This window comes from Equus caballus, chromosome 16, assembly GCF_041296265.1.
Source record: "Equus caballus isolate H_3958 breed thoroughbred chromosome 16, TB-T2T, whole genome shotgun sequence".
In the NCBI taxonomy this organism is placed as follows: Eukaryota; Metazoa; Chordata; class Mammalia; order Perissodactyla; family Equidae; genus Equus; species Equus caballus.
Window position 1 is genome coordinate 98,414,276 of NC_091699.1, and position 17,784 is coordinate 98,432,059.

Sequence of the window (17,784 nt, forward strand, 5' to 3'; positions counted from 1 at the left end):
TTTAAATGTAAAATGCAAAAAGTAGAAATAAGTAATGAATCACCAACGACAGATAATATTTGGAGAAATGACGACTATTTTCTTTGCATAGTTTGGCACCTCTTGTCATGGTGACAAACCACATCACCGATTTTCATCTTACTTTCCCTGTGTGCGTGTGTTGAACTCAGCAGCATGGTCATCTTTTAAAGGCTGCATGACTGTCTGTAACATGAATGAACCTCGGTTTACCTAAGCAGTCTTTATGGGTGAACGTTTTGATTCTCTTCAGTTTTTTATTATAATGACTATTTTGTCCAGCCTTTTAATAAATTATCCTATTGATGGGGTAGGAAATTCCAGGTACAATATTCCTTAAAGCACAAGAAAAGGCCTTACAGAAACCTCAGGCGTAGAGTCCACCATCCAGTAACTGATGTCTTAATGACACGTTTTATCTTGTTAGTGAAGTCTAGTGACACACGTGTACAGAAGCACACCACCCTCACTGCTCATGGGGACCTTCCGGCAGTGAAACCCCCAGGTAAGGAAACGGGAACCTGATTCTCCCATCAGTCATCTCTTCTCCCCTCAGGCAACTCTACCCTAACTTCTACACCAGAGATTCTTTTTGCCTGTTTTGAGCTTCATATAAATGGAATAAAACTGAGTGTATTCTCTTGGGCCCGACTTCTCCTGCTCAATGGCATGTTACAAAGATTGTTTTGTTGCACGTAGCTGTAATTTTGTCATTCTCATTGGTGATTAATATAGTCCCTTATGTGGATACACCACAGTTTGAACTGTTTCCTGCTTGTCCTATTACAAATGATGCCACCATGAATACTGTTGTCTTGGTCCCATGACACACACCTAACCATGCGGCTGGTAAGGCAACACCCGGTGCAGCCTCAGCGGATCCTGTGGAGCAGGCGCCAAAGCAGCTGCTCACACGCGTTCCCTTTAGCCATGCAGGCCCCAGCTCCCGTCTTCAGTGCCTGCTGCTGTCAGTCTCCTTGTGGTTGCAACCGTGGCAGGCAGATGTGGGCCCTTGTTGCCATTTTGACTGGCACTTCCCAGATGATAGAGAAGGCAAGCGGCTTTTCCGAGTTGGCCATCTGGAGACCTTCTTTTATGAAGTGTCATTAAGTTGCCCATTTTTTAAAAAATCAGGATGCTTGTGATTTTTAGTGATTTGTAGGAATTCTTTATGAATTCAGAATTAAGTCCTTTGTTGGGTGTGCTTTTACTGACATGTTTGATGAACAGAAGTTCTCAACTGTTAAAGTAGCTTAATGATCAAGCTTTTCCTTTTCTGGCATCCTGTCTGGAAATCTTCCCTTATCCCAGGGTCACGATGATCTTCTCCTGTTCCCCCAGGTCGCTGCATTAACTGAATTGCGCACACTCATCACCCCAGCTCCTACCTTGTATTTCCCAAAGTTGGTCATGAGGGATCGTCCGTGCGATTTCTTCCCACTTTCCTTCACATCTGGGTGCTGCGTAAACAAAGTAAATGTGAGTGTTTTTATCCTCTGCTCTTGAGTCTCCCTTAGATCTGGTGGAACGGCGGGACCCTCCCTCTGCCTCTCGGTGGAAAGCAGGCGGTCCCCCTCACCTCCTCCTGCTCCACCCGCCCCCTCAAGGCAGCTGAGTTGGTTGAAAGAGGACACTGGCGTGGAGAGGCCTGGGCAACCGCCTGGACACAGCACCCACCACGGCTCCCCAGGGCGGGTTCCAGGCCTGGGGGCAGCGCCCACCCCACAGGATGAATCCTTGAGAGCCTGAGTTGGGACAAACCGTCTTAGGTCAAAGGAGATGTAAATGTGGAAGATGGGCATCCTTCAGCGCCAGCTGTGCGGAATAAGGCAAGTCCCCACATTCACTGAATCTGCTGTTTGGGATTTTAAAACATTCAAAATAGACAAAACCCAAACCCATCTATGAGGTACTAAGTCGTTGTGTTTGCTTATTTAAGTAAACCACAGCAAAGCCCTCTGTTTCCTGGTATCACCCCCTCTGTTGCAGCCCTGGGAGGAGGGGTTACAGCCTCTGAATTGCCCTCACTGGGTTAGTTTTCCAGGTTGGAGCGCTCCCTGTGCAAGCCTGTGTCTCACTCGGGGACAGAAAGGCCACCAGGGTTCAGACCCTCATTCCACTGTCATCCTGATGCGCATGTCAGGTGGTCCCTGCACGACCTGGTGTAGGGAGAGCATGGCGCCTGCCCTCTCAGGAGCTCCCAACAGACAGAGAGAAGCAACAAATGGAGTCGACACAGGCAAGCAAAACCACATGGAATCCAAAGTCAGGGAGGGCGTCTCCACATATGCATGGAGGCTCATCAACAATGCCATTCAGGGGGCCAGCCTGGTGGTGCAGTGGTTAAGTTTGTGCACTCCGCTTTGGTGGCCTGGGGTTCACAGGTTCAGATCCTCGGCACAGACCTACACCATGCTCGTCAGGCCACGCGTGGCAGCATCCCACATAGAGAATAGAGGAAGATGGGCACAGATGTTAGCTCAGCAACGATATTCCTCCCAAAAAAAAAAAGATGCAATTCGGGTGGGGAGTGGGAACTGAGAAGGAGCTGGGAAGGAGGGAGCTCAGAAAATGCTGGCAGGGTTGGGGTAGGAGTCACAGGGGAATGTAGTTGACTGGTTTACGTGTATTGATGGCCTCTGAAGATTTATTAAAGCCAATCGTGAATTGTTCAAAGTCCCTGGAATTAAGTCACCAGATGTGGCCACAGAAGTAGACTGCTCCCCAGGCCAGGAGACCCAGTGCTGCCTCCAAGGAGCTGACGTCCTCCAGAAGCCCCTTCTCTGGACCTCAGTTTTCTCTTCTGTGAAACGAGGGAAGAACAGGCCAACTGACTTCTGAGTTCCTTTCTACTTCTGATAGCCCATCAGGTGGTAAGGAGATCACGTCACCTATTGTCTAAAACAGGGCCTTTTTAAGAGTGGGGTGAGTAACCACGCTGGGACAGTAAGGCAGGGCTGCCCCAGGCAGTGAGGTGGAGGGTCATCCTCCTCAGTGTGCACCTGCTCTGTCCTGAGGGTGACATGCAACATATACTCTCACTTAACACACACGGCCACCCCGGATGTAAGGATGATGAAACCCCGACCTCACAGACAGAAAAGGCTGAAGCAGAGTGAAGTGAGACGGCACGCCCAGGGCTGCCCAGCCAGCTGGTGACAACACAGGGGCCCTGTGTAGCTGCCTCCACTCTGGCTCTCTCCCCTCCCTGATCCCTCCGGCTCCGGACCCCTTTCAGTACCACATCCCTCACTGAAGTCACGGGTCAGACGAGGTGCTGGGAACTTGGCACGAATACAAGGGTGACAGCGAGAGCAGACTGTCCACGCTGGGCTGCAGTCTAAGGGCAGAGCCAGTGATCAGAAGACACTGAAGAAGGGCATGACGGGGAGGCTCCGGGCCCTGCGGGATGGCCCAGAAACACCACCGACCCAGACTTGAGGGTCAAGGACGCCTGCCAAGGGGATGTGATATGAAAGCTGGAGCTGGAAGCTGGTGGATGTTATCTACATGAGTGAGGAGGCAGAAGAAGCAAGCCGCAACAAGGAGCCGACACAAAGCCAGAGCTGAGGACCAGGTGCCTTCCAGGAAACAAAGACTGTGGAGTGCACGTGCTGCACACCTGCACATGGGCGGACGAGTCGGAGCTGGGGCTGTAACATGGCAAAAGGATCTTTTGGGCTATATCCTGGAATTTGAACTCTATCCCCCAAGTTATGATGCGCCTTTGAATGGTTTAAAACAGGAGAATGACATGGTCAGATGCACATTTCTGGAATACCACTGTGGCAGTGGGTCGTACAGATGGGGGACTAGAGAGGGCAGGACAGTGGGGGCTGGAAATGTCCAGTCAGGGAACAGTTATGGCATCCAGACAGCTGCCACCGGGATGCAAAGGAAGGAGCAGACTCGAACCTCCTGGAAGGCAGCATCCTTCAGGGTCTGCTATGCTCTTCGGGCCCAAGGGATGGGAGCCTCACCCTCACTCTCTGCAGGCTCTCCAGGGAAAGGACGGACAGCAGCACAGGGTGCCAGAGCACCGAGCCATGGCCCGGAGAGGAGGCAGCGGAGCTACAAGCCACCCTGAGCTCTCAGCCCCAGACAGAAGCGCCCACACACATCTGACACAGACGGTCTTCACTCGCCTGTTGAACCAGAACCACCCTTTACAAACCAATACCACAGCAGGGCTAATGCATCCATGCCACCGCCCAGACTTAAGGGAAAGTAACAAGTAAGAAAAGCGATGAGTCTGCCTCACACATCTCTGAGCTCTTGCGGCCCCGGTCTCCCCCTGATGGGGACGACTGCTAGGATCTCGTCCACGAACAGCGAAAGCAAGATGTGCCTCCTGCATTTCTTCAAGACTCTCCCAGACCTGCTGTGGCACCTGCAACTGGATGATCCAGGACGGAGCAAAGACTCCACAGGACATAAGGGGAGGTGACTGGCCCAGACTGGAGAGCTCACCAAGGACTAGCAGCAGAAAGGAAGCTGGACTAACCACGGGTGAAGTCACAGACATTCGCATGGGTGAAACAAATTGGCAGGGGTTGGGTGCTTATTGCTATTTACTGAAACTTTTAAAAAAACTCAGAACTGCAGGATGAACGGGGCGGGGGGGGGGGGTGGACACGCTGGGTGCCCTCATGCCCTCTTCTCCTCTCACGTGCAGTTTCAGAGGCCTGGCTTAGGCACCAGGTCCAGGGCTGAGTTCTCGCTGGCATCAGCAGCAAAACCCTGGACTTTGCCTGACTGCTACTCCAGGAAGGACGCGTGACCAGCTTGGGGGGCACAGTAGCTACACCGTCTACCAGGGCTCAGCACAAGCTGGAGTGCTGGATGGGGAGCCCGTGCTCCACCCTCTCTGGATCTGCACAAGGACACAGCAGCTCATGACCTGTTGGCAGTCGCCCTACAGCCACCAGGGAAGGGCCAGACAACATGGAGGACCCTGGCATGTGGGGGCAGGGCAGAAAGACAGGCCTCTGAGGCCCTGCTGCACCTCTGGACCAGGTCACCCTGGAGGCCGCTCTGCATGTGAACCTGCCACTGACCCAGTGCAACGCTCTTCTCCATTATTTAAGCCACTTGGAATTGGGTTTTCTATTTGAAACTCAACAGACCTGAGGAACAGTGAGTGGCTGAACAGTTGGACTTCTGCGGGGTCCAGAGAGCAAGCCCCACCACTGGGTAGTCTCCCCCGTAGGGTCTTCCCTCCGCCTGGGGATCCCTCAGCCCAAGATCAGAGACAGTGGCAGGAAAGGCTGCCATGAGCTGAGCCAGGGGTGCACGGATCTCCTCTGGGCAAGAACAGATGCCCCAGGGCCCTCCAACGAGACCATCAGTTAACTGGCTCTCCCTTTTCCTGGCCCAGCTATAATATTTTCATCAGAAAGCTGAGCAGAAACCTCAGCCAGAGCCCAATGCGCCCGTTCATTTGATGATGGTTTATGAAGGTCTCACTGAGTCCCAAGCACCGTGCAAGCCAGAACAGCAATGGTCATCGAGAGGGACGCGGCTCCCGTCTTCACGGAATTCATAGGAAAGCTGGGAAGATAGACATTGAGCAAATAAGTGCAAGCTTGTTTTTAAAAAAGTCCAGGGCAGCCTATGGCCTAGTGGTTCAGTTAGGCACAATCTACTTCAACAGCCGGGGTTCAGATCCAGGGCTCAGACCTATACCACTCATCAGCCACGCTGTGGTGTCGACCCACATACAAAATAGAGAAAAACTGATACAGGTGTTGGCACAGGCACATCTTCCTCAGCAAAAACAAACAAACAAACCTCCAGAAAAGAGAAGCTACAACAAGCTGCCATGGACAACAGAGAGGGGACAGTTAACCTAAGCCAGGAGTCAAGGTAGGACTCATTTAGGACACTGCATTGAAGCTGGAATTTAGAAGACTAAGCAGGAGTTACCCAGAAGAAAGGTAGGCTGGGAGTGCTCTGGGCAAGAGAACCGAATGTGAGATCAAGCACGTGCACAGTTAGGGCCAGTGGAACAACGGGAGGCAGTGCGAGGGAAATAGGGAATCTGAGAGTGGAGAGGCAAGGATATAACTCACTGAGGTCCCCAAAAGCCTGGTTACAGAGCCTGTAATTTATCCCAAGCACAACGGGAAGCCCTGAAGGTGCTGAGCAGCAGAGTGACAGGGTCAGATCTACATTTCAGGGCACTAGGCCTATGGCAGGGTGCAGACCAGACGGGGCACGCGGGGCTAGTAGAGCTGGAAGCCAACACCGGCCAGCCCAGGATATGGCCACCAAGAAGAAGAGGAGCAGACAGAGGGCAGCCCTGCTCAGGACATGAGGCTCCGAGGCGTGGAGGCTGACCCTGGGGCTCTGGGACTGATCTGTGGCATGGGGGCGGACCCCAGTGGTGGAGGCGGGCCAAATGCGGAGAGAGAGGTGGGCAAAGTGCTGGTGGCTCCAGCCTCCAGCTCACTTGAGCGCGCCTGGCAGGGGGAGGGGGCATCTGGGGCCCTGGCTGTCTGTCATTTTCACCCGCCCATCCAACTGTCAGCTCTTTCTCACATCCTTTTGCGATAGGATGTTTTCATGTCTCAAGCGACTTGAGGGCAGAAATGGAAGAACTGGAGGAGCCCTGCGTAGACAGTAAATGCTGGGAAGCAGGAGGCGCCCCCTTTCCCGGGCACGAGGCTGGTACCTGTGTCAGGTGTGCGTTCAGGCCTTCATGCGTGGCCTTCAGCAGAGCCCGCACCGTGAAACTGTCAGGATCTTCTTTGTCTCGAATTTGAGATTCTTTTAACAGCGACTCCAGTTTTTTCCTGATGAACGATTCCACCTGATGCTCAGTAGTTCCGTTATTCTGCAAAGAATCAAGCAATGGAAATAATTTTCCTTACAGACAGAGAGCCCATCAGAACACCCTTATTCAGGCCAACATCGCTTCTATGGTTCAATTCCCTCTCAGTCACCTGCAAGAACGTAAGCTCACTGTGCCGTTTTGCTCCTTCCTGCACACACCCCAGTTCCACAGTCAGGGATCGCGGTGCTGCATCTGCCCTCGAGACCCTATGAGGTCTCAGTACCATTTCCATCTCAGAGATGGAGAATCTTTCGCTCAGAGAGACTGCGCTGCTCAAGGTCTCGAAGTCAGCAAGTCACCAAGCAGGACTCCGGCAAGGCCCCGACACTGTTCCCAGGACCCTGCTCCCTACTTCAACGGAAGGGGGGCGGCCAGAGCGTCTGGGGCCAGGTTTTCTCTGTCCAAATGGGCAGATCTGAGCAAAAGACACCATTTAAAACCAACCACTTCCTTCACTGAGGGGAGAAGAATGCTATGGAAACCTCTGGAGCTGAGGACTATCCTAAGAGAAAACCCACGTCCTTCCTCTGAGCTCACTGCCTAAGTAGAAAGAACCAGTGATGACGCGTCATCACATCACTTAAGGTCACAGCTAACTTCAGACAAAGTATCTGAGGACAAAAGTGTGCCCATATCTAGATGACGACGCAGGCAATTTCTAGGGGATGGAGGGACACAGGTTTCCTAAGTCTGCTCAGCACAGCCTCTTAGCCACCTTGTTCGGCGTGAACCCAAAGGCTGGCTCTGCTCACAGCTCAACCACCCTCTCACCTCCCACGTCCACACCTTCCTGCAAAGTCTCCAGCCACCTGCCCAGGGCCACCCCCGAAGGCAAGGGGAGGAGGGCTCCTCCACAAGAACAGCCCGTATTCCTCACACAGAGCCTCAGGCCGTGTCTCCACTGGCAAGTCGGTTACAAGAGACAGACTTGACCCTATTAAACCCCACAGAAGGGGCAGCTTTCTAGTTAATGGATTCACTTTCACAAAATTTTGTAAGAACCAGTAATGTAAACGCCCAAAGGGAGATGCGGACGGGGCCGAACTGCCTGTGTGAGCATCACACGCGGGAATATTGTTAATGCCTGGTGAACAAGGCCGGGGTCCTGAGGGAGATGCAGAGATGGAAGAGGGCTGGCCCTTGACCTCAGGAGCAGACAGCCCCTGAAGCTGACAAAGGCGTGTCCCCAAGCAGCACTTCCGTCTGCATGGCCGGCTCAGCCACGGTTCTGAGAAGGAACACGGCCTGGCCTTCCTGCCCGAATGACCGAAATGGCCTCAAGGAGAGGCAGGGCAACTGGCACAGCTGGTGAGTGAGACCCCACCAGCGACCAAGGGCAGGGCCCTCCCGTCATCCTCAACCCAGTGCAGGCTCCGCGTTGGTAAAGTGTGTTCCGTGGACACAGAACAGGCTGAGTTTCTGAGGGCAGAGGCACAGGAGGAGAGTGATGAGGGTGAAGCTGGAGGAGGACTCTGGGGGCAGGCGTGGAGCTGCCAAGCTGCCACGTGGAGGAGTGTCTGAACCTGCAGCATGTGCAGACAGGGGACAGCGCCCCAGAGAAAAGGACAGACACACCAGCTCCCCTGACAGGCGCTGAGAGCCAGGCCGATGTGCCGGGGTGGATTCAACGAAGATGAGAGGGCGAGAGCAAAGTTTGCCTTGCATAAAACACACACACATTGAGCTGCCACATGTCCAGTGAGAAACATGAATGAGGCTCAACCCACCATCCCAGAACCCTCGGTGTCACAGTGCAGACACACAGGTCAGTGGACAATCACAAGCAGCAGCAAGCAGACATCGGGGTACAGGGGGCCACCTGCCCAGCCCTGGAGTGCAGGAGAGACTCCCAGGAGCAGATGACACCTGGGCCAAGCCTTGAAGACATGTGTCAGTCTCCCATCGCTGCTGTCACAAACTACCATGACCTGCCTCTTAAAGCAGCAGAAACTCGTCCTCTTGAAGTTCTGGAGGCAGGATCACAAGTCCAGGCATTGGTAGGGCTGGGCTCCTGCTGAAGCCCTGGGAAAGCTCCTTCCTGGCTTCTTTCCGTTTCTGGCAGCCCCCAGCACCCAGGGGGCGCACGGCAGAGGACCTCCCATGGCTGCCTTCTGTGTCCCTCTTTCATCCGTCTGACCCTCCTCTCACGAGGACACTTGTTACTGGACTTTTAGGGCCACCAGGCTACTCCGGGATGAGCTCATCTTGAGACCCTTAACTTAATTATTAATTACATCTGCAAAGGTTCTTTTTCCAAATAAGGTCATGGTCATGGGTGCTAGGGCAGGACTTGGACATGTCTTCTGTGGCCACAAATCAACCCACCACCACGAATATGCACTGACCATCCAGCAAAGGGTCGAGTGACAGCATTCCCACGTGAGCCAGAGCACGGAGAGACTGTTAACATGGGAACACGTGGAGAAAAGAGCACAGGTGTGGGCATGTGCACATGTGTGCGTTTGCGTGTGTGCAGGAGAGGCAGCCAAGCCTCCCCCGTGCTGAGTCCGCAGAGTGCCTTCCAGTGACGCTGCACCTGAGCCGCCCAACGCCCTTCAAGGCAGCACTATGACTCTCCAGATTTTACTCATAGTAACACATAGGCAGGAAGACTGTCCAGACATGCATGCCAAAGAAGCGGCTGACCCAGGACTTGAACCCAAGGCTTCCAGCCCAGAGCTCCAGGTCTGTGTCTGCACGCAATGCTGCAGCCAGCCCCTTGAGGCTGTCACAGTAAAGGAGAACCTCTGGAGACCAATGAATCAGAGCAGGTGCATATTTTAAACACCCATTACTCCTATACGACGGCTGGGAAATACACAGCCACAATCCCTCTGCAGGAAACAGCAGGTTTCACAGGTCAGCAGGGACTCCAAGAAAAGAGCTCCAGGTCTCAAACGCCCAATGCATTTGATCAAGCGACCCAGAGACTGACAAACAGAGATGGCAGCACCCAGGGCACATGCCACATGCCACATGACCATCAGCTCCTTCCTGGCTCAGGCCACGGGACAAGCCAGAGACCGTGATGAACTGTAGCCACCACGTCCAGACACCCCATCAGCAAAGCACAGACAAAAATATGGAGCCAGATGGTGGGTGCTGGTGAAATAACAAATGCTTAATACAAAGCTATAATTATTCACTTCACATCCACTGAACACTGGGAGTTGCTGGAGGAATGAAATTTCTGCTGGTGGGTCTTTCTCTTCTCTGTGATTTACAGCATGAGAAAATTAGCCACCAGGGACAAATAAACGTGTGGCTAAGGTTTCACTAATACGTTATCGCTGAGTTCTGGAACCACACAGCAAAGAAGGAACCTAGACAGACACTGGAGCTCGCAGCCTGCCATCCATGTGCAGCTGCAGCAGTGACCACAATTGGACACGGAGCATCATGCTCCTTTGTCCTGAGCCAGTGGGAGAGAGGATGCCACAGCAGGGGTGTAGGGGAGGGGGGCAACCCTTCAACGTGGGGAGAGTCCCCACCAGACACACCCTCAGGGTGGCCAGTTCCGTTTCTGAGAGGTAAATGGGATCCAGGAGCACCCACCACGGGTAAATAAACACAAACACACTCTTGTTTGGTCTCCAGCCTGAAATAAAAGGATCCCAGGGAAGCAAGGCAGAGGGCTTCCCGAGCCACAGCCCCCAGCGTAGGCTGGGCAGCAGCAGGAGAGAGCGCAGCAGGGCTGGAGGGCTGCCCTCGAGGGAGGGGCCCTCTCGCACAGAGGCCCCACCTCTGCACATGCTGGAAGCCCCAGGCCACACCCTGGACCAGGAACACGGGAATCTCTGGGCCGGGACCTGGGCACTGGAAGTTCTGAAAGCTCTCCTGTCATCCCTGTGTACAGCCCAGGTTGAGGAATTTGCTTTAACAAAATGAAAACAAGACAGTGGAACATATCACCTGCCCCAACGTCCTTCTCCCTCTAGGCTGGAGTCCAGAGTCAGGAGGAACAATGGACAGGTCAGCTTCCCGCATGAGGCCCAGAGCTCCCAGAGCCCTGACCTGAGGGTGTCGTGCTGCAGGGCAGCTGCCCTCAGGCTCAGGTCCATACGTCCCTCCCCGTCCTGCCTACTCTGACAGCCCCCTGAAAACACCACTGCTCAGGACCCCTGTTATGACAACCGAGTAGGTCCTTGTTCCCGATGGTGTCTGATGATTGCTGAGCACAAACCACATGCCAGGCACTGTTCTTCACAGGGTTTGAACTTACTGAGCCCTCATGATAATCTTCCTCCTTTTTTTAAGTTAAATAATGATTTTGTGCTTTAGTACATGAAAAGTCAAATTTATGCAATCATGGCAGAGAGGACAAGAGGGACTTGTGCTCCAATGGGGACAAATCGCTTATTCCCACATCACAGAGACTGTTGACTCAGTTGCTGTCAGTAAAAATCAGACAGAATTTAGGATCGTGATCCTTTCTGTCTCAAGGTGTCTTAAAATAGCAAGAGTGCCTTTAATTGGTCCTCAGGGAGATCAGGAGAGAGATTTTTGGGCTTCGGGATGCTCAAGATATGATGGCCTATCACACCATGTGCTTGTGCAAGGTCAAGGGCACCCCAGGACTGCACACCTGCCCTCCTTGAGGTCAGGCATCCATTTCAGCCAGGAGAGGACATGTTCCCCACAGTGCAGAGCTAACAGGGACAGCTCCATCCCAGGAAGGTAATGTGACTTACGAAGGTGGAGTCAGGCAGAGAAGCTGCAGCCACATTCTGAAGCATTATTTTAATGTCCATTTAGAAGATGAGGATAAAGAAACCGAGGCACAGCACTGTGGAGGAGTGATGCCAGCATCATGGCAGAGTGAGCTGTTCCTTTTGTCTCTCCCCTCTAAGTTACAACTAAACAGACATCCATTAACCAAGAGGAATCCCACACAGCACAACAGGATGTCTGAGAGACCCACCAGCCATGCAGCTGACAGCGGGTGGACTGGATCCCGGGAGGTAGGGGAACAAGGTGAGTGCACCCCTCCCCCTCCCTGGTGGCAGCAATGCAGGTGGTTGGATCCTCACATAGTGGCCGGCACTTCTATGAGTGGAGGTGGGGACACCTCAGCCTGCACATGAACACATTGAGAGGTGCAGCCTGACCTGCAGAAGCACCAACTACCGTGGCAGCCCCACCTGGGCAAACGCTCCTCATCAAAGGGTGGCAGCTCAGCCTGCATGAAGGCACCCTACCTGCCAAGCACGGCAGCCCAACCAGACTTGCCTGTGAGGCCAGCAGCCCCACCCATGCAAAGGCAGCCCATCCACCAAGAAGAGAGGCCCTGCCTGCATGAACACGACCTGCTGAGCAACTGCAGCCAGCCCATGCAAATGCACAGCAGAACCAGCACAGCCACAAGCAGATGGGGCAGAATCAGGAACATAGCACCTGGCCCCCACAGCAGTGGCAGGTGGTATCTGCAACCTGATACTACCACAAATGCGCCAACAGAGGATCAATGCATCAAGGAGCAGAAGAACTACAGTAACACTTCAGAGCAGAAGGAAAATGACAGGTCTCCAGAAACCAGTCCTGAAGTCACAGAAGATGACAATCTAAATGACAGAATTCAAAATAGTTGTCATAAAGACAACACAAAAAGTTCAATGAGCTCAGGAATAAAATTAACAAGCAGAGAGATTGAAATCTAAAAACAATAAACCAAACAAATTCTGGAAAGGAAGAAGATAATTAATGACATGAAAAATAATCTAGAATCCTTAAAAAATAGAGGTGATGTTATGGAGGACAGAATTAGTGATTTAGAGAATAGAAATACAGAAATGCTTCAGATGGAGAAGAGAGAATGAAGATTTTTTTAAAAACTGAGGAAGTTCTTCAAGAAATATCCAACTCAATTAGGAAAAACAATATAATGATTATATGTATTCCAGAGGGAGAAGAAAGGGAGAAAAGACGAGAGAGCTTTTTCGGAAGAGAACTTCCCAAACTTGGGGAAGAAACTGGACTTACAAGTACATGAAGCCAACAGAACTCCTAACTACATCAGTGCAAAAAGACCTTCCCCAAGGCATATAATAGTAAAACTGGTAAAAACCAATGACAAAGAAAAATATTAAGGGCAGCAAGGCAGAAGAAAATAACTTACATAAACTTTCAGCAGATTTCTCAGCAGAAGCCTTATGGGCTAGGAGAGAATGGAGTCATATATTCAAAATTCTGAAAGACAAAAATTTTCAACCAAGAATATACTATCCAGTGAAATTATCCTTCAGATACAATGGAGAAATAAAAACTTTCCCAGATAAACAAAAGCTGAGGGAGTTCATCACCACTAGACTTTCCTTACAAGAGATGACCAAGGATGCCCTCATACCTGAAACAAAAAAGCAAAGGTTTACAAAGCTTTGAGCAAGGAGATAAACAGACAAAATCAGAGAATTGCAGCTCTCTACCAGAACAGGTTAGCAAACATTTAATTCTAACTTAAAAGATGAAGGGAAGGAAAGCATCAAAAATAACTATAAACACTTCAACTTAGTCACAAACTCACAATACAACACTGAGTAATTTGAGACAACAATAACTCAGAAGGAGAAGAGGAAACGGAGGGAACCTGCTTAGGCTAACGGAGATAAGAGGCTATCAGAAAACAGACTATCTCATCTATGAGATCTCTTATACAAACCTCATGGTAACCACTAAACAAAAAGTCAGAGCAGAGCCACAATTCATAAATAAAGAGAAAACTGAGATAACCATCACAGAAAACCACCAAACTAAAATGGCCGTCAGAAATACAAGAGAAGAGAAACAATGGAAATACAGAATAACCAGAAACCAAGAGATAAAATGGTTAGTATTAAGCCCTCATATATCAATAATCACTCTAAATGTAAATGGATTGAATTCTCCAATCAAAAGACACAGAGCGGCTGGATGGATTAAAAAACAAAACCGAACAACATACTGCCTCCAGGAAACACAGCTCTTAAGACAAACATAGGCTCAGAGTGAAGGGATGGAAGATGATACTCCAAGCAAATGGCAAGCAGAAGAAAGCAGGTTTTCCCACAACTGTATCAGACAAAGCAGACTTCTAGATAAAAAAGACAATGAGAGAAGAGGGGCTGTATATAATGAAAAAGGGACATTCCACCAAGGACATAACACGTACGCATATATATGCACCTGACACAGGAGCACCAGAGGACATAAAGCAACTACTAACAGACCTAAAGGGAGAAATTGACAGCAACACAATAATGGAAGGAGATCTCAACACCCCACTTACATCAGTGGATAGATCCTCTGGACAGAAAGTCAATAAGGAAAGAGTGGCCTTAAACGAAACACTAGCCCAGATGGACTTAATATAAATAAACCCTTCCATCCAAAAACAGCAGAAAACAAATTCTTCTCCAGTGCACATGGAACATTCTCAAAGATAGACTGTATTTTGGAAAACAAGGCAAGGCTCAATAAATTTAAGAAGACTGAAATCATATCAAGCACCTTTTCCAACCATATTGCTATGAAACTAGAAAGCAACTACAAGAAAAAAGCTGGGAAAGTCACAAATATGTGGAAACTAAACAAAATGCTACTGAGCAACCAATGGATCAATGAAGAACTCCAAAGAGAAATAAAAAAATACCTGGAAACAAATGAAAATGAAAACACACCATATCAACTCATAGAGGGAAAGTGGTCCTAAGAGGGAAATTCATAGCAGTACAGGCCAATATCACTGATGAACACAGATGCAAAAATCCTAAACAAAATATTAGCAAATTGAATACAGCAATACATTAAAAGGATCATATTCCATGATCTAGTGTGATTTATACCAGGGACACAGGGATGGTTCAACATCCACAAATCAATCAATGTGATACACCAAATTAACAAAATAAGGAATAAAAGTCACATGATCATCTCAATAGAGGCAGAGAAAGAATTTGGCAAGACCCAACATCCATATGTGATTAAAAAAAAAAAACTCTCAATAAAATGGATATAGAAGGAAAGATCCTCAGCATAATAAAGGCCTTATATGATAAACCCACAGCCAACATTATACTTAATGGGGAAAAACTGAAATCTGTCCCTCTGAGAACAGGAACAAGACAAGGGTGCCTACTCTCACCACTCTTATTTACCCTAGTCCTGGAGGTTTGGGCCAGAACAATTAGGCAAGAAAGAGACATAAAAAGTATCCAAATTGGGAAGGAAGAAGTGAAACTCTCACTACTTGTGGATGTGATTCTATACATAGAAAACCCTAAAGAATCCACCAGAAAACTATAGAAATAATCAACAACTACAGCAAAGTTGCAGGATACAAAGTCAACTTACAAAAATGAGTAGTGGGCCAGTCCTGGTAGCTTAGTGGTTAAATTCAGTACACTGTGCTTTGCTGGCCCAGGTTTGGTTCCCAAGCATGACCTATACCACTCATCTGTCAGTGGCCATGCTGTAGCGGTAGCTCACATACAAAAAGAGAGGAAGACTGGCAACAGATGTTAGCTCAGGATGAATCTTCCTCAGAAAAAGAAAAAAGTCATTGCATTTCTATACAAGAATAGCGAACTAGCAGAAATAAAAATCAAGAATACAATCCCATTTACAATAGCAACAAAAAGAATAAAATATCTAGGAATAAATTTAACCAAGCAGATGAAAGAACTATACACTGAAAACTATAAGACATTATTAAGAGTCATTGAAGAAGCCATAAAGAAATGGAAAGAAATTCCATGCTTACAGACTATATGAATAAACATAGTTAAAATGTCCCTATTACCTAAAGCAATCTACAGATCCTATGCAATCCCAATTATAATCCCCATGACATAGAACAAAGAAATCAGAAATAGAAAAAGGATCCTAAAATTTACAAGGAATGACAACAGACCCCTAACAGCTGACGCAACACTGAGAAAAAAAAGAAAAAAACTAGAGGTATCACAATCCCTGATTTCAAAATATACTACAAAGCTACAGTAATCAAACAGTATGGTACTGGCACAAAAACAGATACATAGATCAATGGAACAGAATAGAGAGCCCAGAAATACACCCACACATCTACAGACAGCTAATTTTCGACAAGGGAGACAAGAACATACAATGGAGAAAGGAAAGTCTCTTCAATAAATAGTGTTGGGAAAACTGGACAGCCACATTCAAAAGAACGAAAGCAGACCATTATCTTACAACATACACAAAAATTAACTCAAAATGGATTAAAGAGTTGAATGTAAGATCTGAAACTCTAAAACTCTCAGAAGAAAATATAGGCAGTACCCTCTGACATCAGTCTTAGCACTATCTTTTCAAATACCACGGTCTACTCAGGCAAGAGAAACAAAAGAAAAAACAAGCAAATGGGACTACATAAGACTAAAAATTTTCTGAAAGGCAAAGTAAACCATGAACAAAGTGAAAACACAACCCATCAACTGGGAGAAAATATCTGCAAATCATATATCTGACAAGAGATTAATTTCGAAAATAGATAAAGAACTTATACAACTCAACAAAAAAAAAGCAAACTACCTGATCCAAAAAGGGGCAGAGGATATGAAGAGATATTTTTCCAAAGAAGATATACAGATGGCCAACAGGTACATGAAGAGATGTTCAACATCACTAATCATCAAGGAAATGAAAATCAAAACTACAATGAGATATCACCTTACACCTGTCAGAATGGCTATAAACAACAAATGTTGGAAAGGATGTGGAGAGAAGAGAACCCTCATACACTGCTGGTGGGAATGCAAACTGGGAAGCCACTACAGAAAACAGTACAGAGATTCCTCCAAAAATCAAAAATCAAAATACCATACGACCCAGCTATTCCACTACTCTGTACTTATCCAAAGAACTTAAAATCAACAATTCAAAGAGACTTACGCAGCCCTACATTCACTGCAGCATTATTCACAATAGCCAAGACATGGAAGCAACCCAAGTACCCATCAACTGATAACTAGATAAAGAAGATGTGGTGTATACATATACAATGGAATACTACTCAGTCATAAAAAAGATAAAATCGCCCCATTCACAACAACATGGATGGACCTGGAGGGTATTATGTTAAGGGAAATAAGCCAGACAGAGAGGGACAAACACCATATGATTTCACTCATATGTGGAAGATAAACAAACACATGGACAAAGAGAACAGATCGGTGGTTCCCAGAGGGGAAGGGGGTGGGGGGAGGGCACAAGGGGTGAAGGGGCACATATGTATGGCAACAGATAAAAACTAGACTATCAGTGGTGAACACGATGCAGTCTACACAGAAACTGATATAATGTGCACCTGAAATTACACAGTGTTATAAGCCAATACGACTTCAGTAAAATAATTTTTTTAAAAAAGAAAGAAACTGAGGCACAGAGAGGTCGGTGAGCTCCTCAAGGTCATACAGGTACCAGCGGGCTCTGAACCTGGGCTCTGGCCTGAGCCTGTGCATTTGGCGACTGCACACAGCATTTCATCTGACCTGCTCTGGGGCTCCAGCCCGGCCTTGGCTCATCCTCTGAATTCACCTTCCACCAGGTCAACCCCACACACACACCAGTCATTCAGTTTGTTACTCGTTGCTTCCTCCATTGTGGTACATGTGTCTCTCCAGCTAGACGAACTCCCTGAAAGGCACACATGTGGGTCACACACCACCACCCCCGAGAGTGAGGGTGGGCGGCGTGCACTCCTCACCTGAATTAACCATGACATCAATCACTTCCTCTTTCACAACCATTTCCCACATCTGTAAACAGCTGCAAATGAGAGTTTCTGCCCTGTTGCCACTGTTATGGGAAAGGGATGAAATCCTGTGCGTTAAGTCCTCAGTGTGGTGCTGGTGCTTAGTGAGGGCCCCACAAACGTCAGGCGTGTGAAAGCCGCTTTAGCCAAGGTGGAAAAAATAATAGTACAGCGTCAGGAA

The 17,784-nt window shown here is 48.8% G+C and overlaps 1 protein-coding gene across 39 annotated transcripts in view; it reads right to left on the reverse strand.

The window, feature by feature from the left end:
- The window catches only part of PLCH1 (phospholipase C eta 1), a 208,936-nt gene that overhangs the window by 22,415 nt on the left and 168,737 nt on the right, over nucleotides 1-17,784 (reverse strand). For all 39 annotated transcript variants that reach the window (XM_023621163.2, XM_070239200.1, XM_070239183.1 and 36 more), the window contains 2 exons: nucleotides 6,692-6,853; nucleotides 1,407-1,478 (listed from right to left, as the gene is read on the reverse strand). In XM_023621163.2, the coding sequence (XP_023476931.2) occupies nucleotides 1,407-1,478; nucleotides 6,692-6,853 (234 nt within the window). The remainder of the gene's footprint in view (nucleotides 1-1,406; nucleotides 1,479-6,691; nucleotides 6,854-17,784) is intronic.